The sequence below is a fragment of the Pan paniscus genome, chromosome 6 (genome assembly GCF_029289425.2).
Source record: "Pan paniscus chromosome 6, NHGRI_mPanPan1-v2.0_pri, whole genome shotgun sequence".
Lineage (NCBI taxonomy): Eukaryota > Metazoa > Chordata > Mammalia > Primates > Hominidae > Pan > Pan paniscus.
This window is the reverse complement of record NC_073255.2, coordinates 110,296,819-110,322,802: the sequence shown is the minus strand read 5'-3', so window position 1 is coordinate 110,322,802 and position 25,984 is coordinate 110,296,819. Positions and strand designations below refer to the sequence as shown.

General features: G+C 43.3%; 1 protein-coding gene across 1 annotated transcript; it reads left to right on the top strand.

The window, feature by feature from the left end:
- LOC100995355 (protein lifeguard 1) lies at window positions 1-25,778 on the top strand. The gene is made up of 10 exons (XM_055114708.3): window positions 1-385; window positions 3,890-4,164; window positions 7,863-7,941; window positions 9,247-9,300; window positions 10,803-10,893; window positions 14,885-14,922; window positions 15,008-15,095; window positions 18,849-18,938; window positions 21,751-21,798; window positions 24,131-25,778. Coding segments are annotated over exons 1-10 (915 nt in total). The 5' UTR covers window positions 1-383; the 3' UTR covers window positions 24,281-25,778.
- Window positions 25,779-25,984: the final 206 nt, after the last annotated feature.

Below are 25,984 nucleotides of genomic sequence, written 5' to 3'. Positions count from 1 at the left end.
ACTCTCCTAACTGTCGCTCAGAACATTGCCTCTCAGTCCCAGCACCTGCCCAGGCTTTGGATGACCGACCACTGGCTCAGGAGCTGGGAGAGCTACTTGAGGGCCAAGTGAAAGCCTCATTTTGTGATTCAGGCACCAGCCAAATACAGTTGCATGAGGAAAATTCAGTTGCCTGTGGCTTTGTTTTTTTTGTTTGTTTGTTTGTTTTTGAGTGCTTTGAAAATCTTGCTGCCTCTGCCCCTTCTGATTTGCAAGACACTGGAGAGGAAATCAACTTGGTTATCTGAGCATCCTCTAGTGCCTCTCAGCTCTGCGTGAAGACTGCTTTCCTCGGAGGAGTCCAAACTTTATCAAAAAGAGAAATATTTCCTTTTCTCTTCACAATGTAAATATCTTTTTCCGTTATTATATAAGTAATAGATTCTCATTGTAAAAATTCATACTATTCAGAGTGTGTTTCCCAACTCTGCTGGGTTAGAGATGATCATATGAACAGTTTATAGTGTAACTTTCCAGTCTCGGGAAGTGTGTGTGTATGTGTGGGTGTATGTACAACATTAATGTGATCTTGCTCAATGTTATTTTCTAATGTTAGTTTTTAAATTTAAAAGTGTGTAACAGTGAACTCTCCACATCAATCCATTTATATCTGCCTTTTCCTGTGCCAAAATTAATTTAACCATTCCCCTGCTGATGGATATTTAAACTGTTTAAAAATTTTTTGTAGTTACAACCAATGAATGGTGTAATGAACTTCCTTATACATGTATCTTTGCCTATTTGTATGGAAAGGTTTATGGGATAAATTTCAAAAAATGTAACTGTTGGGTCTAAAGTAAGACACATTTTGAATTCTGATAGATGCTGCTAAATTGCCACCCACCCCCCAAACGTTTATGCCCCCATGAGGGTGTCCCAGGACTGATACTTACTAGGCGAGTAGGCCCAGTGCCTAGGACTCACGATAGTTTTAGGGGCCATAAACACATTTTAATTTTTTAAAGCAGGAGAAAAAAGTGAATATAATAATGAATATATAATATATAATGACTCCAGAGAGGATTATATTCATCTTTACACCAATTCACTCGTAACATATAATTTTTAGTATTTTTTTGGAGGAAAGGACCCATGAACAAAAACATGTATAGGGTCCATGGAGGTCATTTTGTGGCCCTGGATTCTCTATTATCTATCTCTTCACAGCCTTGCAATTCTGAGACTTATCTTTTTAATCTTTGCCAGTCTTTTTAGTTTTTACTTGCAGTTCTTTGGTTATTTGTGAGGTATCGTCTCCTAAGTTTATTGACCATATGAATTGCCTATTTATGTTCTTTTCTGTCTCTCTCTTTGTTTTAGAGACAAGATCTTGCTCTGTTGCCCAGGCTGGAGTTTAGTGGCACAATCATAGCTCACTGCAGCCTTGAACTTTTGGGCTAAAGAAATCCTCCCATTTCAGCCAGCTGAGTAGCTGGAACTACAGGCACATGTCACCATGCCTGGCTAATGTTTTTTTTTTTAGAAATGGGATCTCACTATGTTGCCCAGGCTGGTCTCAAACTCCTGGACTCAAGCAATCAATCCTCCCACCTTGGCCTCCAAAAACATTGAAATTAAAGTTGTAAGTCATTGTGCCTGCCTTTTCTCATCTTCTTACTGGGTTGCCCATCTTTTCTTTGTTAAAGTTCTTCTTACAGTATAGTAAATATCACAAATATTACACTTAAAATTTAGCATTTTGGCCAGGTGCGGTGGCTCACATCTGTAATCCCAGCACTTTGGGAGGCCGAGGAGGGAGGATCACGAGGTCAGGAGATCGAGACTATCTTGGCTAACACGGTGAAACCCTGTCTCTACTAAAAATACCAAAAGAAAAAATTAGCTGGGCGTGGTGGTGGGCGCCTGTAGTCCCAGCTACTCGGAAGGCTGAGGCAGGAGAATGGCATGAACCCGGGAGGTGGAGCTTGCGGTGAACCGAGATTGCACCACTGTACTCCAGCCTGGGCGACAGAGGGAGACTGTCTCAAAAAAAAAATTTTTTTTTGCATTTAATATTTGTAATGGTATCTAAAGTGCTCCTGTGCCCCAAATCTGCCAAGCAGTTGTGTTTTTTTGAGACAGAGTTTTGCTCTTGTTGCCCATGCTGGGATTACAGGCATGAGCTACCGTGCCCAGCCTAGTAGTAGTTTCTTAAGAACTGTGTTCAGACTGGAAGGCACTGTGGCAAAGCCCACTGCCATCTCATATCTGGATTTCTGGTCTCTGCCTCAGTTTGGCTTAGTCTGGCCCATTCTCCACACTACCTAGAGTAACCTTTCTTTCTAGGAGATCTCCATGGGTCCCTGCTGGGAAACCTTCCTTGATTCCCCATTGTATTAGTTTCCTGTTGCTGCTGTTGCAAATTGCCACAAACTGAATGACTTAAAACAACACACATTTATTATCTTACAGTTCTGGAGGTCATAAGCCTAAAACCAATCTCACTAGGCTAAAATCCAGGTTCTGGCAGGGCTGGTTCCTTCCTGGAGGCTGTAGGGGAAAAGCCATTTCTTTGCCTTTTCCAACTTCTAGAGGCCACCTGCGTTCCTTGGCTCATGGCCCCCTTCTTCCATCTTCAAAGACAACAATTGTATCACTCTGACCTCTACTTCTGTTGTCACATCTCCTTCTCTGACTCTGCTCCTCCTGCCACCTTGTTATACCTATGATCATAATAATCTTTGTGATTTGATTGGGCCAACCCAGATAATCTAGGATAACCTCCCCATCCCAAAGTCCTTAACTTAATTACACCTGCAATGTTCCTTTTGACATGCAAGATAACATAGACACAGGTTCCAAAAACTAGGACGTGGACATCACTGGGGAACTGCCATTCTGCCAATCACACCCATGGCCTTCAGGATGAAGTCCAGGGTCCTTAACTTGGCTTGCCAGCCTCTCAGAGGCATGCCCACTACTTCTCCGTGTAACCTCATTCCACTCTCCCCTTCAAACTCCCTGCTCCAGGTACGTTTCTGGAACTTGCCCTCCCTGCCTTCTCCAGTCCTGGTCCAGGCTGGTTCCTTCTCTGGAAAACCTCTCCCCACCTCTTCACTTGACTAATCCCTACTCGCTTCCAGCCATGGCCTAACTTTCAGTTTCTCTGGAAGCTTTTGACAACCTCTTCTACTCCCTGCAAGTTCCTCCAGATTTCCTTCAGGGGTCTCAGGACTTCCTCCAATGTTCCTGGTCTGCTTACATTGCCTTTTTTTCTTTTTTTTTTTTTGAGATGGAGACTCGCTCTGTTTCCCAGGCTGGAGTGCAGTGGCACGATCTTGGCTCACTGCAAGCTCTGCCTCCAAGGTTCAAGTGATTCTCCTGCCTCAGCTTCCCTAGTAGCTGGGATTACAGGTGCCTGCCACCATGCCTGGCTAATTTTTGTATTTTTAGTAGAGACGGGGTTTCACCATGTTGGCCCGGCTGGTCTTGAATTCCCAACCTCAGGCGATCCGCCCGCCTCGGCCTCCCAAAGTGTTGGGATTACAGGCGTGAGCCACCGCACCCGACCTATGTTGCCTTTTATATGATTGCTTGATTATACTCTCTTCCAAAATATAAGCTCTTTGAGGGCAGAGACAGCAAGGGCAGCTTCATGCTTGGCACTCATTAAGTTTTTGCTGAATAAATTTTATTAAAAAATTAATTTCATAATACAATCAAATTATTTTACTCTATGGGTTTCATCTTAAATGTTATCATTCATTTAACAAATATTTACTAAGCACCAACTTGGTAAGTACTGAGCCAAGCCAGTTAAAATTAAGAAGAAATCACCTGATGATTCTGAGGATGCTAAGGTTGTAGAGGTGTAATCATAAGGACATGAAAAACAATTCTTCCCCTCTAGGAAATTGGACTTGGAGGTCAGCGAACCAATAGACTTTGGTTCTGGAGGTCATCAACATCTGATTCGGGAAGCAGCAGATAAAAGCATCCAGTACCAATCTGGTGAGCACTACACACCTTCATCTTCAGCTGGGCCACAAGAAACTCGGGAGAAGCCACGGCCAAAGGACACCGAGCAGTTGAATACCTGTGTGATAGAAATTTCAGATGACGTCACCCCAGGTGATAACAATGCAACTTTAGGCAATCCTTTCTCAGACGCATCTGTCCGCAGAGGTGAGAATAAAGAAATTACCTTTTTAGAAGAGAAGAGCATATGTTCTCTTAAAATGTTTCCACAGAGAAGATTGTCAGATATAATTTTTTTTTTTAGTTTTTCTGAGTCATGCTTTCTCATAAAATATGATGTAGGACTGCTATAATTGACTGCTTCCAAGTTGTCCAGGGCATTCAGAAACTCATAAGAAACGTATGGTGAATAACTTTTTTTTTAAGGAAATATGAATTAATCATGGATCATAAAATGTTTTTACTTGTATACAAGGTGATACCATAATATTGGCTTAAGTTTTAAAGTGTCCACTCTGCCACCCTGAGGCCTTCTGAGGGCCTGAACAACTTGCAGGTGGACTGTGAGCTTTGAATCCTATTGGTCTCCCTGTGGCCCTCACCATTCCTTTCCTGTGGCTGGAAAGCTGCCTTTTGAAGCTCTAGCCTTTGAGGTAGGAGAAGGAAAAGGCAAACAGCCAAAGGCAAAGTAGAGCCAAGAGAGGGCTGCAGGTATCCTGAGAGTTGACCAAACCAGTCTTCTTTTCAGAGGCATTTCTAGAAACCACACCCAGAGTTTTGAATGCCATGTCATTGACCCACCTGTATCACATGGCCACCTCTACCTGGAGTTGTTCAGCTGAGCCCATTGCCACCCTTAACAAGATCTGGGTCAAATAGTGAGGAAGCCAGGGATATTGGATGTCACTAAGCACCTGGCTGTCCCTGAGATCAATATCAGGCCTACACAGGGTGTTGTGCAAGGGCAATGCTATTGCGTTTCGTCCTTACAACAACCCTACAAATACAGAAGTTGTATTGCCATTTTACAGGTGAGAAAATGAGGCTTACGGAGTCTAATCGAATTAGTCTTTCAGGTCTAATTGAAAAATATGTAGAGCCTCCTTGCCAGTGTAAGAGTCAGTTATTTATATCTGCCTCTCCTGGAGGGCAGAGGCTGGCATTTGTCCAATTAAAAAAAATATAGTATATGAAAATATGAAAGTGTTGTGGAGAAAAGGAAAAGTATAGCAGGGTAATGGATTGAGTTATAGGGGCTGTAATTTTTTAAAGCAGCATTATGGAGATATAATTTGCAAATCATAAAAATCCCTTTTCAGTGTACAATTCACTGGTATTTTGTGTATTTAGAGTTGATAACCATCAACATGATCAATTTTCGAACATTTTCGTCACCTCAAACAGAAACCCATACCCAGACTAGGCGCAGTGGCTCATGCCTGTAATCCCAGAACTTTGGGAGTTCGAGGCAGGCAGATCACTTGAGGTCAGGAGTTCAAAACCAACCTAGGCAGCATGGTGAAACACCATCTTTACTAAAGGAAAAAAAAAAAAGAAAAGAAACCCATACCCATTGGCAGTTACTCCCATCCTCCCTCCCCCAAACCCCTGCCAACTACTAATCTACTTTCAGACCTCTCTATGAATCTATTTTGAACATTTCATGTAAATGGAATCATACAACATGTGGTCTTTTGTGATTTCCTCCTTTCACTTAATGTTTTTGAGGTTCTCCCATGTTGTAGCACGTGTCAGTATTTCATTCCTTTTATGAATAAGCCGTATACAATTCCATTGCCTGAATAGAAAACATTTGTTTATACATTTATCAGTTGACAGACAATTAGATTGTTTCTACCTTTGGGTTATTTTGAATAATGCTGCAATCAACATTCATACTGAAGTTTTTGTGTAGACATATGTTTTCATTTCTCTTGGGTAGATACCCAGGAATTGCTGAACCATAGGGTAACTCTGTGTTTCACATATTGATGAACTGCCAAACTTTTCCAAAGTGGCTGCACCATTTTACATTCCAAGCAGCAATGTATGAGGGCTCCTGTTTCTCTGCATCCTTGTCAACACTTGTTATTGTCTGTCTTTTTGGTTATAGCCATTCTAGTGTTCGTTAAGTGTTATCTCATTGTACTTTTGACTTGCATTTCATTAGCGAATTTTCTCTTATACTTATTGGTCATTCATATGTCTTCTTTGGAGGAATGTCTATTCAAATCCTTTGCCCACTTAAAGAAAGCAGCAACCATTTTATTATCTCTCATAATTCTGTGGGTTGACTCAGTTGGTCAACTCTTGTGCTGGTCTTGAATTGGGAGCTCTCATTCACTTACAATGAGATGGTAGCTGAGGCTGCTATGGCCATTATGACTGCATGTTATGGCTTGCAGTTGGTGTTAGTTGGGGATCCAAATTCATCCTTTTGTAGGTGTATATCCAGTCTTCCCAGCACCATTTGTCAAAACGATTATTCTTTCTTCATTGAATTTTCCTGGCACATTTGTTAAAAATCAATTGACCATAAATATAAAGGTTTGTTTCCGGACTGTCACTTTGATTCCATTGATCTCTGTGTCTGTTCTTGTGAGCCTGGGCCACATTTAATATTTGTTCCCCCACAGTCCCTGCTACATAGCAGATGCCAAATTAATGTGAGCTAAATGAATATTTTAATGTAGGCAGCATACACTTGGTAATATATGTTCTGGTATTTTTATTAAGACAGTTTAGACCCACTGCTTTGTAGTCATACTTCCCTATGCATAGAAACTTCCCAGCAAAAGGACAGTTGACGATCCTGTAAGTTAATTTTAAGCAGCATTACTTCTTTTTTTCTTTGAAATTGGGATAAAGCCACACAAAAGGCAAATTGCCATTGCCAGTGCCATATTCAGAGGGCCCAGGACATAAGCAGAAAGAGGTGCCCACGTGCTGTGCCTTGTATGTTGGCCTGTCATTCTCCTGGAACTCTTTGGTCTCATGTACAGTTCGCCAAGTTATCTATTTCTGCATCAGAATGCAGAAGAGAAGAGAGTTACTACAGGCAGGTAGGCTGGAGAGAAAAGTGGCAGAAAAGCTCTACAAACCCTCTGCAGCCCAAGTCCATCTCCAGGGAGACGCCCCCCCTCTCCCACAGTCCTGAGGTGCTGCTGCTCTCCGGTGCAGGGAGGTAGTGTCGCTGGATCCCTAATGATGGGCCTGTGACATGGTGAGGATTTCAAATCATGTTTGATCCTAAGGAGGATGGGATGTGCATGACAAGGAATTAAATTCCTGAGTTTGTCTTGAAAATTCTGGGCTTTGGCCAGGCATGGTGGCTCATGCCTACAATCCCAGCATTTTGGGAGGCTGAGGCAGGTGGATCACCTGAGATCAGGAGTTTGAGACCAGCCTGGGCAACATGGTGAAACCCCATCTCTACTTAAAAAAAAAAAAAAAATTAGCTGGGAGTGGTGGTAATCTTAGCTATTCAGGAGGCTGAGGCATGAGAATCGCTTGAACCCAGGAGGTAGAGGTTGCAGTGAGCTGAAATTGTGTCGTCACTCCACTCCAGTCTGGGCAACACGGTGAGACTCTGTTCCAAAAAAAAAAAGAAAGAAAGAAAGAAAAAAAAGAAAAGAGAGAAAATTCTGGAGCTCCCATGAATAAACCATCAGATCTCCAATAAAACACCTCTATCCAACCATCTGGATTGAGTGTGCTCTAAAAGTTCTATAGAGCTGCATTTTTGTTGTTATTCTATTTGCTGACTGTAAACTAGCACTGCCTTTCCCATCCTGAAAAAAGAGCAAAAAAAAAATTCCTTTCATTAAATATCAAAAATACGTCATTACATTTATGTTGTTACTTTTGACTATTGTGTCATAAAAATAGTGTTTCTGTCTCCTCAGCTTTCATTATCAAAGTGTTCTTCCTCCTGTCAGTTCAGTTGTTGCTCACTGCGGTAATTACCAGTGTGTTTATTTTCTGGTAAGTCTTTATGACTGATGTAGAATTAAGTGTTAGGTTGTTCACATTAATTTTTATTGAATCAGCTTAATTTAATTTTGGTCATTTAATAATAGTTTGTCTGTTTTTGTTTTCCTGAGGCAACTCCTAGACCAAGGTGGTGGCAGATTTCTAGAATTTTACTTTCATTTCCTAACCGAAGCAAAAAAACTTTTTTAAAACTCTTATTTTGGACACTGCTTTCTTTTTTATTTTCTCCTGAGCTGTTTCAACAGTTAAAACTGGATAGAGAAGAAAAGGTGAGCTGGGCGTGGTGGTTCACATCTGTAATCTGAGCACTTTGGGAGTCTGAGGCAGGCGGATCACTTGAGATCAGAAGTTCAAGACCAGCCTGGCCAAAATGGCGAAACCCCGTCTTTACTAAAAATACAAAAATTAGCCAGGTGTGGTGGTGGATGTCTGTAACCCCAGCTACTCAGGAGGCTGAGTCAGGAGAATAGCTTGAACTTGGGAGGTGGAGGTTGTAATGAGCTAAGATTGAGCCACTGCACTCCAGCCTGGGCAACAGAGCGAGACGCTCTCTCAAGGAAAAAAAAAAAAAAAAGGTGAGATTATGGAGACCTTGGAGGCTGGAACAGTGTTAAATTCAGAAATTATTTGAGGGGGCTGGGTGCAGTGATTCACACCTGCAATCCCAGTGCTTTGGGAGGCCTAGGTGGGAGGATTGCTTGAGGCCAGGAGTTTGAGACCAACCTGGGCCACATAGTGAGAACCCCATCTCTACAAAAATAAAAATAAAAATTAGCCAGATGTGGTGGCACATGCCTGTAGTCCCAGCTATTCAGGAGGTTGAGACAAGAGGAACGCTTGACCATGAGTTCAAGGCTGCAGTGAGCCATGATCATGCCACTGCACTCCAGCCTGGGCAACAGAGCAAGACCGTGTCTCTAAAAGACAAAAAAAAGAACTTATTTGAGGGACTATGATCTGTCACTGCTTAAACATATCCTAAGAAAATCTATATTTATAAAACAAACAGATGAGAAGTTGAGTTCTTTTGCTTTGCACACATATCAATCTCAGCATTTTAAAAATAAAAAACTTTATTAGGACATTTGCATTCATCCAAATTTTACTTATAACTTATTATGAATATATCTATTTTAAGAAAAAGAATGTTTCACTGTTTCATTCCCCATCCGTCATTATTCATCAGTTAGGGTTTCTTCCTTTCTTCTCGTGATATTGCTTTACTTCTACTTAAATATCATATTAGTTAGTGAAATATTTATTGTGTAAAACTGTATTAAATTTTTTTTTAACCAGGGAGGCTTTAAAAGTTTGGGTGCTCAAAAATCCCTGGTTCATCTCTGCAATCTTGTAAGTATCATTGGACTTAATACGATATGTTTTTTCTACTGTCTATTGCCTGAGATTCTTTTACTATTCAAAATGAGGTACAAGGTACAGCATTCTTGAAATGATACAATTATAGGGATGAAAAATAAACAAATCAATGGCTGTCAGGAGTTAGGGTTGAGTGTGTGGGTGTGGGTGTTACTATTGTCAACCTAAATTAACGATAGAGAGAGAGGCTTCCTACAGAGTGTATTCAGAAGTGGCAGGGGCATTGCCAGGTGGGATACACGGGCCATGATGGATGATGGAGAGGTTGGGATAAGAGGAAGCCTTTAAAAGGCAAAGAGAAGTCTATGTAAATTATTTTGAAACAAAGATCGTTGGTCAAAGGGGCTTGTCACGGGAGCTGGTGCTAAGTCATTGGTGGAGACAGCCATTGCCAGGCAAGTGTTTTTGTGAGAGCAGCTTGGCTGGAATGCTGCGATCTTGAGGAATTTTTTGTGATATACTCTATTATAGACATGTGGGCAGGACACGTAGGGACATGTGGGGCATATAGAAATTTCTTGCGTGTTTTTAAAAGGTCTTTGGGCTAGTTCTTATCTCAGATATATGAGATCCCCTCCTTCATGACCTCTGGCTCCATTCTGGGTGTGACCTAAGTGACTCCATCTTGGCACTGGTGACTTTCACACTATACAGGGCTGGGGCAGTATAAGAGAGGTCTTTGTGCATGTTTTCTTGAAGGATAGATAGTTCTGAATCTTGATTGTGATGGAGGTTACAGGCATCTGCACATAGATGTGTGTCATAATTTGATGACATAGATGATATATACACTGTACCAATGTCAAATTACTGGTTTTGGTACTGTACTATAAATACATGAGATGTAATCACTGGGGGAAACTAAGTGAAGATTTCACGGGACCTCTTTATCTCTCTGCAACTTCCTGTGGATCTATAATTATTTTAAAATAAAAATATTTTAATGCCCCATAAGCTATCTGTGGATGGAAATGAGAAAAGTTAATTTTAAAAGCTAAGAAGGCCGGGCGCGGTGGCTCACGCCTGTAATCCCAGCACTTTGGGAGGCCGAGGCGGGCGGATCACCTGAGGTCTGGAGTTCGTAGACCAGCCTGGCCAACGTGGTGAAATCCCATCTCTACTAAAAATACAAAAATTAGCCGGGCGTGGTGGCAGGCGCCTGTAATTCCAGCTACTCGGGAGGCTGAGGCAGGAGAATCGCTTGAACCCGGGAGGTGGAGGTTGCAGTGAGATGAGATCGCGCCATTGCACTCCAGCCTGGGCGACAAGAGCGAGACTTTGTCTCAAAAAAAAAAAAAAAAACCTAAGAAAAAGCAAAAATAATAATTAACATTTTTGTTTATAATACTATGAGATAAGTAAGATCATGGTAAGTATTACTATGATCTATATCTATATCTATTTATCTCTGTATAATATACGCTATGATATAGTCTGTGAAAGCAAATAACACGTGGTTTTAAATTATCCTCCAGCTCAGCATTTTTTGCCATACTTATTATACTTGATTGCTGTGGGAATCTCCGCCGTCAGGTGCCTGCAGAGTACATTCTCCTGGGATTCTTTGTAAGTAAACCTTGACAGCACTTGTTCTAGTTCACCTCTGAAATATATTTTTGTCGCGTTATTAAATTCATTCATTTTATTGTGGAAACTCTTCCTGTGGAACAATACAGATAGAAATTACTTGTGAAACATTCTCTTGGCGGAATTTTGTTTGTAATGAAGTAGTAAACTTATGAGATGGTATCACACCCTTTGAGCAGATTAGGGGATCTGGGCATCTGGGCGACTTCCTGCTGGCACACTTGCCTCTGATGAGGGCACCTTGGGGAGCGCACTCCCGAGTCTGGGCTGCACTTCAGGAACAGTTAACCTGACTGTTGCTGGGACCCCTCTCAGGTGCAAACACATTTCGTTATGGAGAGTGAATTCCACGTCTAGTTCACAAAGTCGTGTGCAAGAAGTTTATATTTCTTTATTCTTGTAAAATGTATTTTATTTCTTCTTCAAGTCCCACTGGGAGCAGAACCCATCTCTGAGCGAGGTTCTCCCTCATTTCCACAGCTTGAGATGCATCTCAGCTCATGAGGGCTTTTCCAGCACCGCAGAGTCAGGGGCTGAGAGGGCTCTCCTGATTTAACTGCGGCTTGGTTCCTGGTCCCGCGTTCCGGGTTCCCCAGCGCCTCATTGTGGTGGCTTCCACTCACAAGGCTTCGCCACATCTGCCCATTTTCTGTCGTTGGTGCCACCCTAGACCACAGAACCCAGGGTGGCCTCCCTTTCTTGCAGCCAATTCCTTTCTGTGCTGCCCACAGAAACCCCAGGATCGTGCCAGCTCTCAGCAGGTACCTGAAGCTCCTAGATTTTTCTAAACCTGAATAGAACTCAAATTTCCACCAGTTTCCCTGCATTCCAACTCAGGGCTTAGCTCCCCAAAGGTCGCAGGGCTCCTCCCCAGGGACCCGGCATCCTTCAGGAGTCAGGCGGGTCAGGCCAAACCTCTTGCCTCCCGGAGGTGTGGTCTCTCTGAAGCTCACAGATAGTAACTCCGAGAGTGTTTGGGTCCTCTTATGAAAACCCAGAACCGTCTCAGTATGATTCAGGAGACTGTCAGCAAACAATTCTTTCTTTTTTTTTTTGGAGACGAAGTCTCTCGCTCTTGTCGCCCAGGCTGGAGTGCAATGGCACGATCTCGGCTCACTGCAACCTCCGCCTCCCAGGTTCAAGCGATTCTCCTGCCTCAGCCTCCCGAGTACCTGGGATTATAGGTGCACACCACCACGCCCGGCTAATTTTTGTATTTTTAGTAGAGATGGGGTTTCATCATGTTGGCCAGGCTGGTCTAAGAAATCCTGACCTCAGGTGATCCGCCCGCCTCGGCCTCCCAAAGTGCTGGGATTACAGATGTGAGCAACCGCGCCCGGCCAGCAAACGATTCTTTTTTGGGGAAGGTTGGCATTTCTTCCCAAGCAGTGTTGATCATTCTTTCACGGGAAGATTTATTTACTGATTGATTTATTCCCCATTTGATTCCAAATAAGACTTGAGGTGGCTTATAAAAATATCCATAATATACGAAGATAAGATCAATTAATGGAGAAATCTGATGAAAGGAAAAATGGGCTAGAAAATAAAGATAATGGTTAGATTAGTGCACAAAATGCATCAAGTCCTATGCACGCGTCTGGAGCCTAGGTTTGGTTCTGCGCCCCCTGGTGGTCAAAGTGAGCAAGAACACGTGACCGTCGGTGAGACTCAGCACCAGTACCGTGCAGCGACCCTGGGGATTTACATGCTGGGAGGAACAGCTAGCTCCTGAGGCTGGAGAAGACGGGCTGCCTGCTGTCCACGTTTGGACATTGCCTCACCTGCCAAAGCATGGAGGAGGCTTCCTTAGCTGGTGTGGGTACCCTGTTCACTGCCCAGGCCAGCAGTGGGGTGTCCCAGTTCCTGCACTGACAGCACAGATCACACTCAGAACGGGGCGGGGCTGGAAGCCAGACAGAGGCGGGAATCTGGGAGCCGAGACGGTGGGGGAAGAGCGACAGGAGGGCGTGCTGGTTTCCCAGAAATGTTTGAGTTTTTTACTTAAAAATTTTAAATGGCCTTAACGTTTATTACAAGAGATAAAAGTTATTGGTCTCCAAGGAAGCTCTCATCTCTGAGGTTTTGCTGTTTATCTCAAAGCAAGTAACGGCTTAAAAGAAGAGATATTATACAGGGGCAAAGCATTAGTTATGTTTTCCAGACTTAACGTCATGCCCAAGGGTTAAAAGATATATGGGAAAAAGCCCATTTCAGAAAAGGAGTTGAGGGAAAAAAAGAAAACACATTTCACTGACAACAGCTTTTGTCCCATAGAATTTTGGCCTCTTGAGCCCATGTTCTGAGCTCTTGAAGTCTTCAGACAGTTGTGACTTCCACGGCCTCTTCCTATTCTCTCTTCCACTCTTTCAAAAACCGAAAGCCATTTTCTAGCTTGAAACCATTTCCTCTTTTCTCTCCCTGTCTCCTCCCAGTCGCTCCCAATTACACATACAGTCACACATTTACACACACAACACACAGTCACACACACCCCACACCCCCTCATGCCATTCACACCACACACACCCCTTACGCCACACACACAGTCACACAACCACACATTTACACACACCACTCATAGCACATACACACACAGTCATACACACACCACACATTTACACACACTACTCATACCACATACACACGCACACTCACACACTTACACATATTACACAGACACACAGGCACACACACCACACACACCTCACTCAAACTCACATATACACCATCCACACCACACACATGCACACCTCCTTCATGTGCTGCTGGAGCTGGAGAAATAGGAAGCAACCGATCCAGTATAAGAGGAAAAAAGTCATCTGGAGAGGAAGGCTGGAAGCAAGCACATTATTAAATATCATTTGTATGGAGACTAGATACACTGTTTTCCCTATAATGGAAATAGAGAAAGCCTACTTAATTAAGTTGTACAAAGTAGAGAATCAGGCAATTACCCACTGGGTTTGGAGATGCCAGAGGGGCAACCCAGGACTTTGGAGACTCCACTTCTTTCCCAGCCTCTGCTCCTGGCCATCCTTGGCCAGCGGGAGTTCAAAGCCTTCTCTCGCAGGCCTTGTACTAGGATGGGCCTTCATTTTTACCCCTGGAGACTGGAGGAGTCTTTCCCGGCTCTGCCCGTGGACCAGTGGGTCAGCCCAGTCTCTGGATTTGCCTCTGGCAGAGCAGCCTTGGAGCTGGGCATGCCTTCAGCCCTGCGGCCACTGCTCTGTCGTCCTCATGCCTTGGTGGGCCTGACTGTGGGCCTGGGCACAACCTCAGTGCCTTTCTTGGTCTCATCCTCCAGCCTGACTGCCTGCTGGCTCTCAGCCCCTGCCCCATCCCACCTTTCCCCACACCCCTGGCTCTATTTGGGTGATGACAGTCCTCCTAAGCCCAGGACTGCACCTGCAGACGCAGCTCCACACTCTGCTCTGCCAGTATCTGCCCTCCAGCCCCATCTCCGGCACTGGGAAGACCTTGTTTCTCATCCCATGTCTGAGGTTGGAAGGCTGTCCCTCAGGTGCCTTGGAAAGCGTCTGTACCCAGAATGTTATGAAGCTTAGATACCGCATATCCTGTCCTGATGAAACACTGATACAGCGTGGATGGCCCCCTTTGATGAATGACAATATGGTCTACAAATGAACCTTTTTACCTTGGTTTCTACATTCATAATTAATACATGTTTAATTCACTGAGTATGTTAAAGTTACTATTGTGTTCAAAGAAATGTTTACTAATAAATAATTTTCTCTTGTCCATCATAGGGAGGATGTTACAGAAATATTGAATTCTATTCATTCCCCATAGTCGCCCTGTGGCTGTGTGTACCAGGCTGTGCATATTCCCCCTTGCTCCCTAGACCCTGCTCAGAAGCACACCCCTCAAATCACCTCTTCTGGATTCCGGGCCTCGCCCCCATGCCTCGGGAAGCAGGCTTCTGATTTATTGTGAATTTTGTTTTTAGACAGCTCTTCAAGGTCTGCTGCTAGGAGCCGTATCAGTGTGAGTCTTTGATACACATTTCCTTTGATTTGTGTGTGCTTTTCTCGGAATGTATGTGAACAATAATCACAGTCTCTGGTTTTAGTTTCTACAAGGCCGAGGAAGTGTTATGGGCAACAGCTGCAACCACTCTGGTGACGCTAGCACTCACTTTGTTTGCTCTACAAACAAAAGTAGGTATTATTGAAGGGAGTGTGCCAGGTATGTCCCTTTGCCCCAACCCATTTTCCTATGCCTTCCCCTGCTCTCTCAGTCCTGGAGGTCTCACCTCCAGGGCCCTCTTGCCTTAGGGCTTTCCATGGGCTTTGGCCAATGGGGAGTTCCAGCTGGAGACAGGAGGCATGAAGAGAGAGGTACTGATTCCTATGGCTTCCTCCCAATGACAAATTCCTCTTGGGCTAGCGGTGTGCCTTAGCAAGATTCACTGCCTGTCACAAGGTGGCCAACTCAACACAACCTTCTGGACTCCTGTAACTGCCCGCTCTCCTTTCCTCTTTGGGCCTGGGGCTGGTAACAGCTCTTTGGCTGCCTGCCAGACTAGCTTACTTCACTACCCGTTCTGGTTGCCTGCAGACAATTCTGTGGAGAGTTCCTTTACAAACAAACCCTCCTCAAATCATCCTATTTGAGTGTGTCATCTGTTCCTTGCTGGGGCCCTGACTGATACAGGGAATTTAAAAATATAAAAGTTGTACAGTTTACCAGGCTCCAAAATGCCAAGATGTCCCAGAGAACATCTCATAATTTGAGATTATTTCAGTTGAATTGTGAGATGGCTCAGCCTCTGTCCAACCATAGGGTGTTCTTGAGATCTGATGCAGCATTTCCTGCGGCCCCTCCTTTCAGTCCTGGTCAATTTCCTTTTGTAAAGCATGGGCTGGCCTTAGGTAAATAACTTACACAGAAGGGAGTGCATTTCCCAAGCTGTTTGGCACACATCATAAGGAAGATCTTATACACATGCAGAATTTTAGCATTTTCCTCGTGGAAAAAGAAGTGTCAGAGAAACAGAAGGATCTACTAGATATTCAGTTAAACTGTATCAAAAGTTAGAGATTCAACTTTAATTCATGATGAGATCAGTATTTGCCATGTTAAAGCTGGCCATTTGTAGAAACCAGCCTATTTGTAAATAGATAGGCTTCCTTGCAATGAGTAAGGTGGACCACTGTTGAATGCACAGACTCCTTAAGCCATTTAAAATCCTCTAAGCTGGCCAGGTGTGGTGGCTCATGCCTGTAATCCCAGCACTTTGGGAAGCCAAGGCGGGCGGATCACAAGGTCAAGAGATCGAGACCATCCTGGCCAACATGGTGAAACCCCGTCTCTACTAAAAATACAAAAATTAGCTGGGTGTGGTGGCGTGCGCCTGTAGTCCCATCTACTCAGGAGGCTGAGGCAGGAGAATCGCTTGAACCCCGGAGGTGGAGGTTGCAGTGAACCGAGATCGTGCCACTGCACTTCAGCCTGGTGACAGAATAAGACTATGTCTCAAAAAAAAAAAAAAAAATCCTCTAAACTGCCAGAATACTTTTTAAAAAGCCCATTAGTATTTTAAGTCACAGGTAACCTATGACCTGGGTTCAGGGGAGTGAATATTGCATTGCAAAGTATTTTATTTTATTGTTTGTTTGTTTGTTTATTTTTGAGACAGGCTCTTGCTCTGTCACCCAGGCTGGAGTGCAGTGGTGCAGACATGGCTCATTGCAGCCTCTACTTCCAGGGCTCAAGTGATCCTCCCATCTCAGCCTCCCAAGTAGCTGGGACAACAAGCATTTGCCACCTCACCTGGCTAATTTTTAAATATTTTGTAGAGTAGGGGTCTCCTTATGTTGCCCAGGCTGGTCTTGAACTCCTAGGCTCAAGTGATTCTCCCTCCTCGCCTCCAAAAGTGCTAGGATTACAGGCATGAGCCACTATGCCCGGCCAGAAAATATTTTAAAGATGGTATTCACATTGATGACTTCGAAAGGCAGCTGAACCCATGGTCAACCACATTTTTCTCCCTTATTAACTTATGTGTTGGGGATGGCAAAATTCAGTCCAACCACCACCCAAGCAGTGCAGAGGAAATGTAGGAACACAATGAGTCTTGAGTTTTTTCATGAACCCCAACTGTCCACTTAGCAGGGAGAAAATTAACTAAATGTCCATTTGGTTTAACTGTAATTGGACCTCACTGTTGAAGCAGTTCCTTTGGGCTGGGTGATAGTGTCATGTGGATACAAAACGCTCAGCTGCTCAGCCTCCCTGTCTCCCTGCCTTTCGCTCTAAAGTGGGGTCTGGGAATATGGGATGTGACTGTGGTTTGTGTGGGCTCTTGGCACTGGCCAAGAAGGGGACAGGGCGAGGATGGGGTGGGGATGCTACCGTCCACCATTTTTCCTGAATGACTGTCACCTGGACCCCAGAGTGACTGCCTGCTCTGTGGGCCTCTGAAGCTGACAACCCACCACAGGCATGACTTGGAACCTGCTCTCTCTTGGGCTTGGTCAGAGCTGACAGGGCTACCCACCTGAATTTACCTCACCCCAGTTATCCTTCCTTAATGATGTCACATCTTCTTTCTGCCAACAAGGAGCAAGCCTTAGGGTTTCATTGTCCTAAGCCAGATTCACTGCTCTCCAGACCTGGGTTGTCCAAGAGAAGTATAATGTGAGCCACAAATGCAAGTCATACGTATAATCTTAAATTTTCTAGTAACTACAGTAAAAAGTCAAAAGGGACAGGTTACATTCTTTAGATAGTATATTTTATTTAACCATATAGCTCATAACCATATATATATATATATGCAGCATTACCATTTTGACACGTAATCCACATAACCCAAATATGGATGAGATATTTTACTTTTTTTGAGCTGAAATTCGAAATCCAGTTGTGTATTTTACACTTATAGCACACCTCAATTCAGACCAGCCACATTTCAAGTGCTCAACAGCCATATGTGGCTACTGTAGTGAAAGCACAGCCCTAGACCAAGTTTATCATGCACCATAATCACCCCGAGGCCTTGTTGAAACACAGATTGCAGGGCCCTGCAATCTGTGTCGCTGCATCAGTAGGTCTGGGGTGGGGCCCAATAATATGAATTTCCTAGGTGGTGCTGATGCTGCTGGCCTGAGAACCGCACTCAGAGAACCAGTGTTTTGGATTATTCTCTTGGTGTAATAAGGGTAGGGAGAAAAAGGGGGAAACAAAAGAATTAGGAAAATACTCCTGCAAGAAAATATACTGAATTAAAGGCTCTTGTTTGTCTGCATAATCTAATTTTTTGTTTTAGGCCAGAAGATAAACATCCTCTTTCTTAAGAAAACCTTAATCTCCTCAGGCTGATTTGGGTCACTGATTTATAAAGAAAAAAACAAAAATCACATCTATACATTTCCAAATTACAAAAGAATCATTAGCAGTAACTTTTGAAAGCTTAGCATATACTTTTGTTAGAACGTATGCATATAAATGTGAAAAAGATAGCCAGTTAACATCTTGGTATATTTCACTCCATTAATGTTTTCTATATACATGCTTTTGAACATAAGAATGATTATGATCATCCTATATCTTCAAATATACGTTCTACTTATTCAATGTATTTTTTTATTATGGGAAATTTCATATAAGTTCAAAAATAGAATAATGTAATGAAACCCCAAGTATCCATTACCCAGTTTCCAAAATTATCAACTCATGGCTACTGGCATTTCACCCATACTTCTACCTTTTCCTCCCAGTCAATATAACACTTTTTATGTAGCATTTTTTAGTGGTTGGAGCTAATGAATTTCCATGGTTCTTGGAATTGATCAGGGTAAATTATTAGCAATGGGCCAGTTTCTATGGGGTATAAAATGCATCTTTAAACATCCTAAAATTTCTTATAGATAATAACTGAGTTGTTTATGCTGCTTATGTTTCCTCAGTGGGATTTTACCTGGCTAAATGGAGCACTGTTCGTTTTCTGCTTCGTGCTTTTAATCTATGGAATTACCTTAATCTTCGTGCGATCATATGTAAGTGAGATCTTACTGGGAAACCTCAGAGAATTGTTAAACATATAGATGAAGTGCTGGTTATGTTAGTCTGGGTCCTCTGAGAAGCAGACATGGAGTTGGGGATAAGCGTGCAAGGATTTTAGTAGGAGAAATGCCTATGAGAGAAAAGAGGCAGGGAGCCAACAGCTGGGGGAGCTGTCAGACCATGACGGCATATCAGGCCTCGAGTGAAGGAGAGGGAGGGGAGGCTGGGTGGGAGCATTCTAAATATGGCGTGGTCTGAGGGCGGCTCAGCAAGGCCATCAGGAAGTCCTAGAGCTAAAGTCAATCATCAGGGTGGTCCCGTGTCTTCCAGGAAGGGCCCTGTTGCTCCCAGCAAGGACTGAGAAGTGGGAAGCATGGCCTAAGTGCAAACTGCAATGGGTTGCACAGCACAGCATCTGTGCCTGTGGTCAGTTCCATTCCCCTCCCGGTAAATGAAGGTCTGTGAGACGAATCCTAGTGGCCCCCACAGTGGTCGTTAGGAGGCACCATGGACAGAAGCTGTGGTGCATGAATATTGAGCTACAACCCTAGACAGTTGTCCTTCTCTAAGAGGGTCTCAAGGTGAGCCTACCCATGAGGGCAGGCCAGATTCCTTCTCCTATATTTGGGTGCTGCCTGTTTGAAGTACCAGGCAGGAGTGGTACAGAAAGGCTTGTTTGGGCCTTTCTGATAGCAGCCTAGAGGAGGCTCCTTATTTTCCAATTCTAGTTTTTTTTTTTTTTTTTTGCTTTAATATATTCATTGAATTCTTACTAGATATTGGACATAGGCCTATGTGTTTTTCACAAAACATCACATTCAATTCTGACAACATTCCTGAAAAGTACATAGCTCATCTATTTTATAGATAAGAAAAGAGACTCAGAGAAATTAAATAATTCATCTATGTCCCACAGGGAGTGAGTGGCTGGGGTGGCACTGAGGCCAGGTCAGGGTGACTCGAGTGACCAATGCTTTTCCCACATCATTGCACAGTCCATGGACTGACTCTGAAAGGCTGTAGAGACCAAGAGGTGTGATTGGTGTTGGCAATCTGTGAGTGGCCCCTATGTGGAGGCCCTGTTGGAGGCCAGATCCACTGAGAGCTGGTCTGGGGCCTGGGACCCTTTTGGCTAAAACCTTAAGGCCAACTTGGTCCCAATGCTGAACCAAGGAGTTTCTTTGGCAACAAGTGGACTATTTACACGGTCTTCAGACATACACAGAATCAACAGTTCTTCCTGGATTGGTTTAGTGTTATGAATGACCCCATAGGCTTAGAGCTAGGAAGGTGGCACCTGCACTTCAGAGATAAACCCAAAGGCATCACAAAGATGGGCCTTAAAAGGCCCCAGCTCTCCACTAATTAATGGCAGCAGAGATATTGGTAGTAATAATGCAGATATTAGGTGGGTTCCATAGGTCTTTACAGTATAACTTAAGTTAAAAAACTGTTTCCTACTAGACAGATAGATCTTAATTCCCATTCTAAATTTTCTTTCACAAATATCTACAATCTTGCACATGTGTTCAAATGGAAGACTTTGTTGAAGCCATTCCCTAAGTCTACATGCTTGTTGGACGTTGGCAATTTTGAAACCTTTGGACTCCTATGATCAGGTGTTTTCTTACTATTAGCTCAGTCTGGAAATACTGTGTCTCCCAGACTGTGTCACTGGCTTCTGATCATCTTCACCAAGAACCTATCCTTGTTGAAAGCTGGCAGTGCTTTGCCCACCCCTCTCAGAACCAGCTTGCTCATCCTGAAGAGTTAATGCCATATTTTTTTCAGATGTTGTACTCCATTTTTTAATCCTCTTCCCCAGTAGAACTAAGCCATTTGGCATTTAGACTAGTTCCATATTCTGACCAGGGCTGTTTGTGTTGCAAGGAATAGATACCACTCAGACTAGCTTGAGGCAAAGAGCCAGAGAAACTCATAGACCTCCTAGATGGGAAGAAGAACTGGGTTTCCCAGGAACAAAAACCCTGCCTTCCTCTCTGTGGCTGAGTTGACTAGCCACCTCTGCTTATAGCAGTAATAGTGCCAGCACGTGCTAAAGGTACAACAGCCTCTGCTACTTGGTTCCCTCTATCCTGAGAATTGATTTCCAGCTGGCCTGGTGCATCTGTCTAAGCCCACTCACATATCAGAAGTCCCTGATCAGTCATCAGACTCACTGTTTTTGGAGCTGGGGTCTTCCACTGCTTGTCAATCAGCTCTAGCTAGGATGTGTAAAGGTCACTATGACCCCAAGGCTTCCTGTTCCATGAACTGAGAGGAGAGAGCAGATTCTCTAGAAGGGCTATGTGGATGGGGCACGAAGTGAAATACATCTAATACATTCTACTTGCCCTACCATGCATGAGACGTTTAGCATTTACTTGGTGAATATTATTTAGCATGTGCAAGCTTAGTTTTTATTTGCTTGCTTATTGGAATTGAGTGGGTGCTGTTGACTAAGAATGCTATCATGGACTTTGGGGACTTAGCAGGGAAGGGTAGGAGGGGCGTGAGGGTAAAAAGGCTACATATTGGATATAGTATATACTGCTAAGGTGACGAATGCACCAAAATCTCAGTAATCACCACTGAGGAACTTATCCATGTAACCAAAAAGCACCTGTTACCCAAAAGCTATTGAAAGAAAATAAAATTTAGTTTTAAAAAAAAGAAAAGATGAATTCCCGCATAGATTCAGCTTTCTTAATATTGGTTCCTTATCTGGCAGCAGTGATCTAAGTGGCCCCTTTCATTATTCCAAATATTTTTCTTCATATGCAGCCGTATCTTTTCTCTTTGCAGTGGCTGCATCTATTATATGCTGGACTCAGAACTGTGCTCTTCTCACTCGTAAGTCCATTGCTCCATCTCTTTGGTAAGAGTGTGGTATGTGCATTGACAAGCCCTTGTGCTAGGCCTGGAGTCACATGGGGTTAGGAATTCACTGGAAACTCTTCAGCTCCCTTTTAAAGGATCATATTTAAAACCATTACCCTTAGGAGAGCCAGATGGTCTTCCGGATCCACGAAAACATCACTTTTGTTGAAAGAGTGAATATTTCAGAAAAGAATGAAGAATTATTTTTAAACTTTGAAACTTACTGTAGCAGGGGTGTGGTTTCTTTTTTGTTTCTCCCTCCAGACCAGTTTCTATTCTTTCACAATAGAAACTTCTCCTAGAGAACCGGTGGAGGTCACTGCTAATGTATCTGGGAATGTCTTTCCTTCCATTTAGTCCCATCTCTTGCTGTTGTATCTTTAAAACTATTTTAAGGAATGTTTTATTTAAAAAGTAATACATGCACACATTTTAAAATTCAAACAACATAGAAGAGTATAAAATGAAAATTAAAATCTCTCTCTTATCCCCTGTCCCTAGAAGGAACTGTTAACAGTTTCTTGGAGTCCTTTTAGAACTTCTTTACACATAGGCACCATTTCTTCTTACACAAACGTAGCTATACTATGTATAACGTCCTGCCTTTGCTTTTTCACTTAAAAATAATGGCTTCTGCATATTAGCAGACCTGGGTCCAACTAATCTTTTTCAAGGGCTGCATGGAATTCCATTTCATGCTTTTATCATATCACATCTTTCAGGGTTTTGTTGTTTGTTTGAGACAGGGTCTTGCTCTGTCACCCAGGCTGGTGTGCTGTGGCGTGATCATGGCTCACTGCAGCCCTATCTCCTGGGCTCAAGCGATCCTCCTAGCTCAGCCTCCCCAGTAGCTGGGACTATAGGCACATGCCACCACATCTGGCTGATTTCATTTTTATTTTTAGTAAAGACAAGGTCCTGCTTTGTTGCCCAGGCTAATTTCAAACTCCTGAGCTCAAGCAATCCTATCTGCCTTGGCACCTCCAAAAGTGCCCAAATTATAGGCATGAGCCACTGTGCCCAGCCAAGATTTTATTTTTTAATATTATTTATTTTCAAAATTTCCAAACATATCCAGAAGTATTGAGAATGGTGTAATGAACCCCATATATTATCATTAGGCATAAAAACTACCCACATTTTGCTTCCTTTTTATTGTTGTTGGGATTGTGTTATATCTTTCAAATGTTAGAAAAATTCACACCAGGAGGTTAAGGTTAAGCATATACATTTCAAACGAGATCGGGTGTGTTTAGGGTGGTATGGGTGTAGACAAGGTTAAGCATACACATTTCAGTTTTCTCATTTCTTTTCCTATTATAAAGGGAAATTATTTGCATTCATTTTCCTTTATTCCTACACTCTCAGACCTTTTGTGTTGATGCTTGCTGTACTGATGCTTGCAAACAACGTTTCCATGCAAAAGTATGTTGATGTTTCTGTTTCCCATTTGCAGGCAGAGTAAAAACGATTGTAGACTCAAACAGGTCTACGCAATGCCAAACAAATTGCTGGAAAAGGAAATTGAATTTTGGGGGAAGCTTAACTATCAGAGTTGGGGGGCATGCGGGTGAGGCAGGGTGCCTCACTCCCAAATGCTCACAGGAGTCTGAATCCTGGCTGGGGCTTCCCTGTGGGTTGGTTGTGTCTTGGGTGGTATCCTGACCCCTGTTCCTCCTGGACGGGCGGGGCACCGCTGGATTGAGCTCATCTCACTCTCCCATGTTCCTGTCTGCCCTCAAGCACATAAACTCTCCCAAGAAGCTACAGTCCTAACCATCCCATGCATGTCTGTGAAATGATTGAGAGTCGTTATACCCCCTCTTACAAGAAGCAATAAATTAAAGCCAGAGATTTGGGAAGGGAAGGGAAAGAAAACCACTTCTGCATAGGAGCTGGGACTCCAGGGTGATAGATGAAGGCTGAGAGCAAAGCTGCATGCTCTGCCATTGGGGCTTTTTTCCCCCTTTTTTATAAAGATGATGAATTTATCCCAGTTTGCCTGGGACTGAGGACTTCCCCAGAAGTGCCACCTTAGCTTTCTTTCCTTCCAAAGGTGCTGAAATGAGACACAGGGAGAAAGGGGGGAGAAGGGATTTGCAGCTCAGGTGAGGCACCTGCTTTTATAGACTACAAACTTGGGAACCCAGTGACCGACTGGGGCTGTAAGAATAACATATTCAGCCCAAAACAGACTTTCGACAGTGTTTCTCCTGATGCTAAAATATTTTTTTTCCAGATCATTTGGGACACTTATTTCATAGAAATGTACAATTTAAGTAGCTAATTCTTCCTTTTCTTCAAGTACTTGGTGATCGATGTGCAGCTCATGCTGGGAGGGCACCGCCATTATTCCCTGGACCCTGAAGGGTATGTTTTTGCTGTCCTGAACATCCACTTGGACATCATCGACCTTTTCATTTTTATTCTGCGTCTGATTGGACGGGGACGGTAGTCACGCAACCAAGGCTGGCTCGTGCAGAGAAGAGGAAGGAGGGGTGCTGTGGAGTGTTGCCGGGCTCAGGCATGCAGAAGTCACCACTTCAGAAGCTCTTTTATTTAAAAAAATTTTAAGAATACTTTTTTTTTGTCAAATGAAACCAAGCATTGAGTAGATGATAGCTGTAGCTGTTATATTTTTAGTTCCATTGTCACGTAGCAAAACTTTCTGGGGACATTTCTAATTTTTATAGATTCAAAAGATGAGTATCATAATTACATACTTACAAACATTTGTATAATGCCCATTCCTTTGTTGGAGTTTTCTGAACACTATTTAAAGCTGTAAACAACATATCTCCACGTGAATACAATTGACTACAGAAACCTACATTTACTTCTTTCTCTTCTCTTGATTTGGACATTCTGTGGGAATATTCTGGCATCTGATATTTTTAAAGAGATAAACCAGAAGATAAATCAAATAATTCTGCCTTTCTCTTGGATTCCAGAGTCAGACTGGAGAGAATTATAGCATCCATCTGGTGGGGTATAGAGAGGTTTAATCAAGTTCACGTACATGAAAAGCTCAGGACAGAGCGTTAGCTGCTATTGACACCATCCCACCCATGCTTCTGGGCTTAACCTTAACTCAGAGACCACTTCCTCTGACTGTTGAATAAATTAGCCTCCTTTGGAGTCCCAAGATATTTTTAACTTAATTTTTATTTTTCATTGTGATAAAGTACACATAGCACAAAATTACCATCTTAGCCTTTTTTTTTTTTTTTTTTTTTTTTTTTTGAGATGGAGTCTCACTCTGTCGCCCAGACTGGAGTGCAATGGCACGATCTTGGTTCACTGCAGCCTCTGCCTCCCAGGTTTAAGCAATTCTCTTTCCTCAGCCTCCTGAGTAGCTGGGATTACAGGTGGGTGCCACCACACCTGGCTAATTTTTGTATTTTTAGTAGAGACGGGATTTCACCATGTTGGCCAGGCTGATCTCGAACTCCTGACCTCAAGTGATCGCCCACCTTGGCCTCCCAAAGTGCTGGGATTACAGGCGTGAGCCACCGTGCCTGGCCCATCTTAACCAATTTAAGTGTACTGTTCAAGTAGTGTTAAGCGCAACCAATATCCAGAACTTTTTTTTTTTGAGACAGGTTCTCACTCTGTCATCTAGGCTGGAGTGCAGTGGCACAATCATAGCTCACTGCCTCAATCTCCTGGGCTCAAGTGATCCTCCTGCCTCAGCCTCCCAAGTAGCTGGGACTATAGGCACACACCACCGTGCCAGGCTTTGTGTGTGTGTGTGTGTGTGCATGTGCGTGCACATATGTGTGTATGTGTGTGTGTTAGAGACAGGGTCTCACTATGTTACAGTGGGTAGCTAGTGTGGTATGAGCAGGGTGGGAGAGGGCCCCCCCACCTCACACACACCAGGAGCATTGGGTGACCATCAGATGATGGTCAGGCGGTTGTTAACTGTCTCGCTAAAGTAATAATTGGTCACAGCTGGCACCAGGGAAAGGCTGTCTTCTAATAGATAGAAAACACCTGAAACTGGTGATCAGCTGCTTCCCAATAAGATCTTAGGAGTTGGGAGAAGGGATGCAAGAGCCTGCAAGTATGCTAATGCATAAAATCCCAAGTTAAAAGGTCAAATTGTACACTTGACTTTCAAGCCGTCTGCTTGGCCCTCTTTCAAGTATACTTTCTT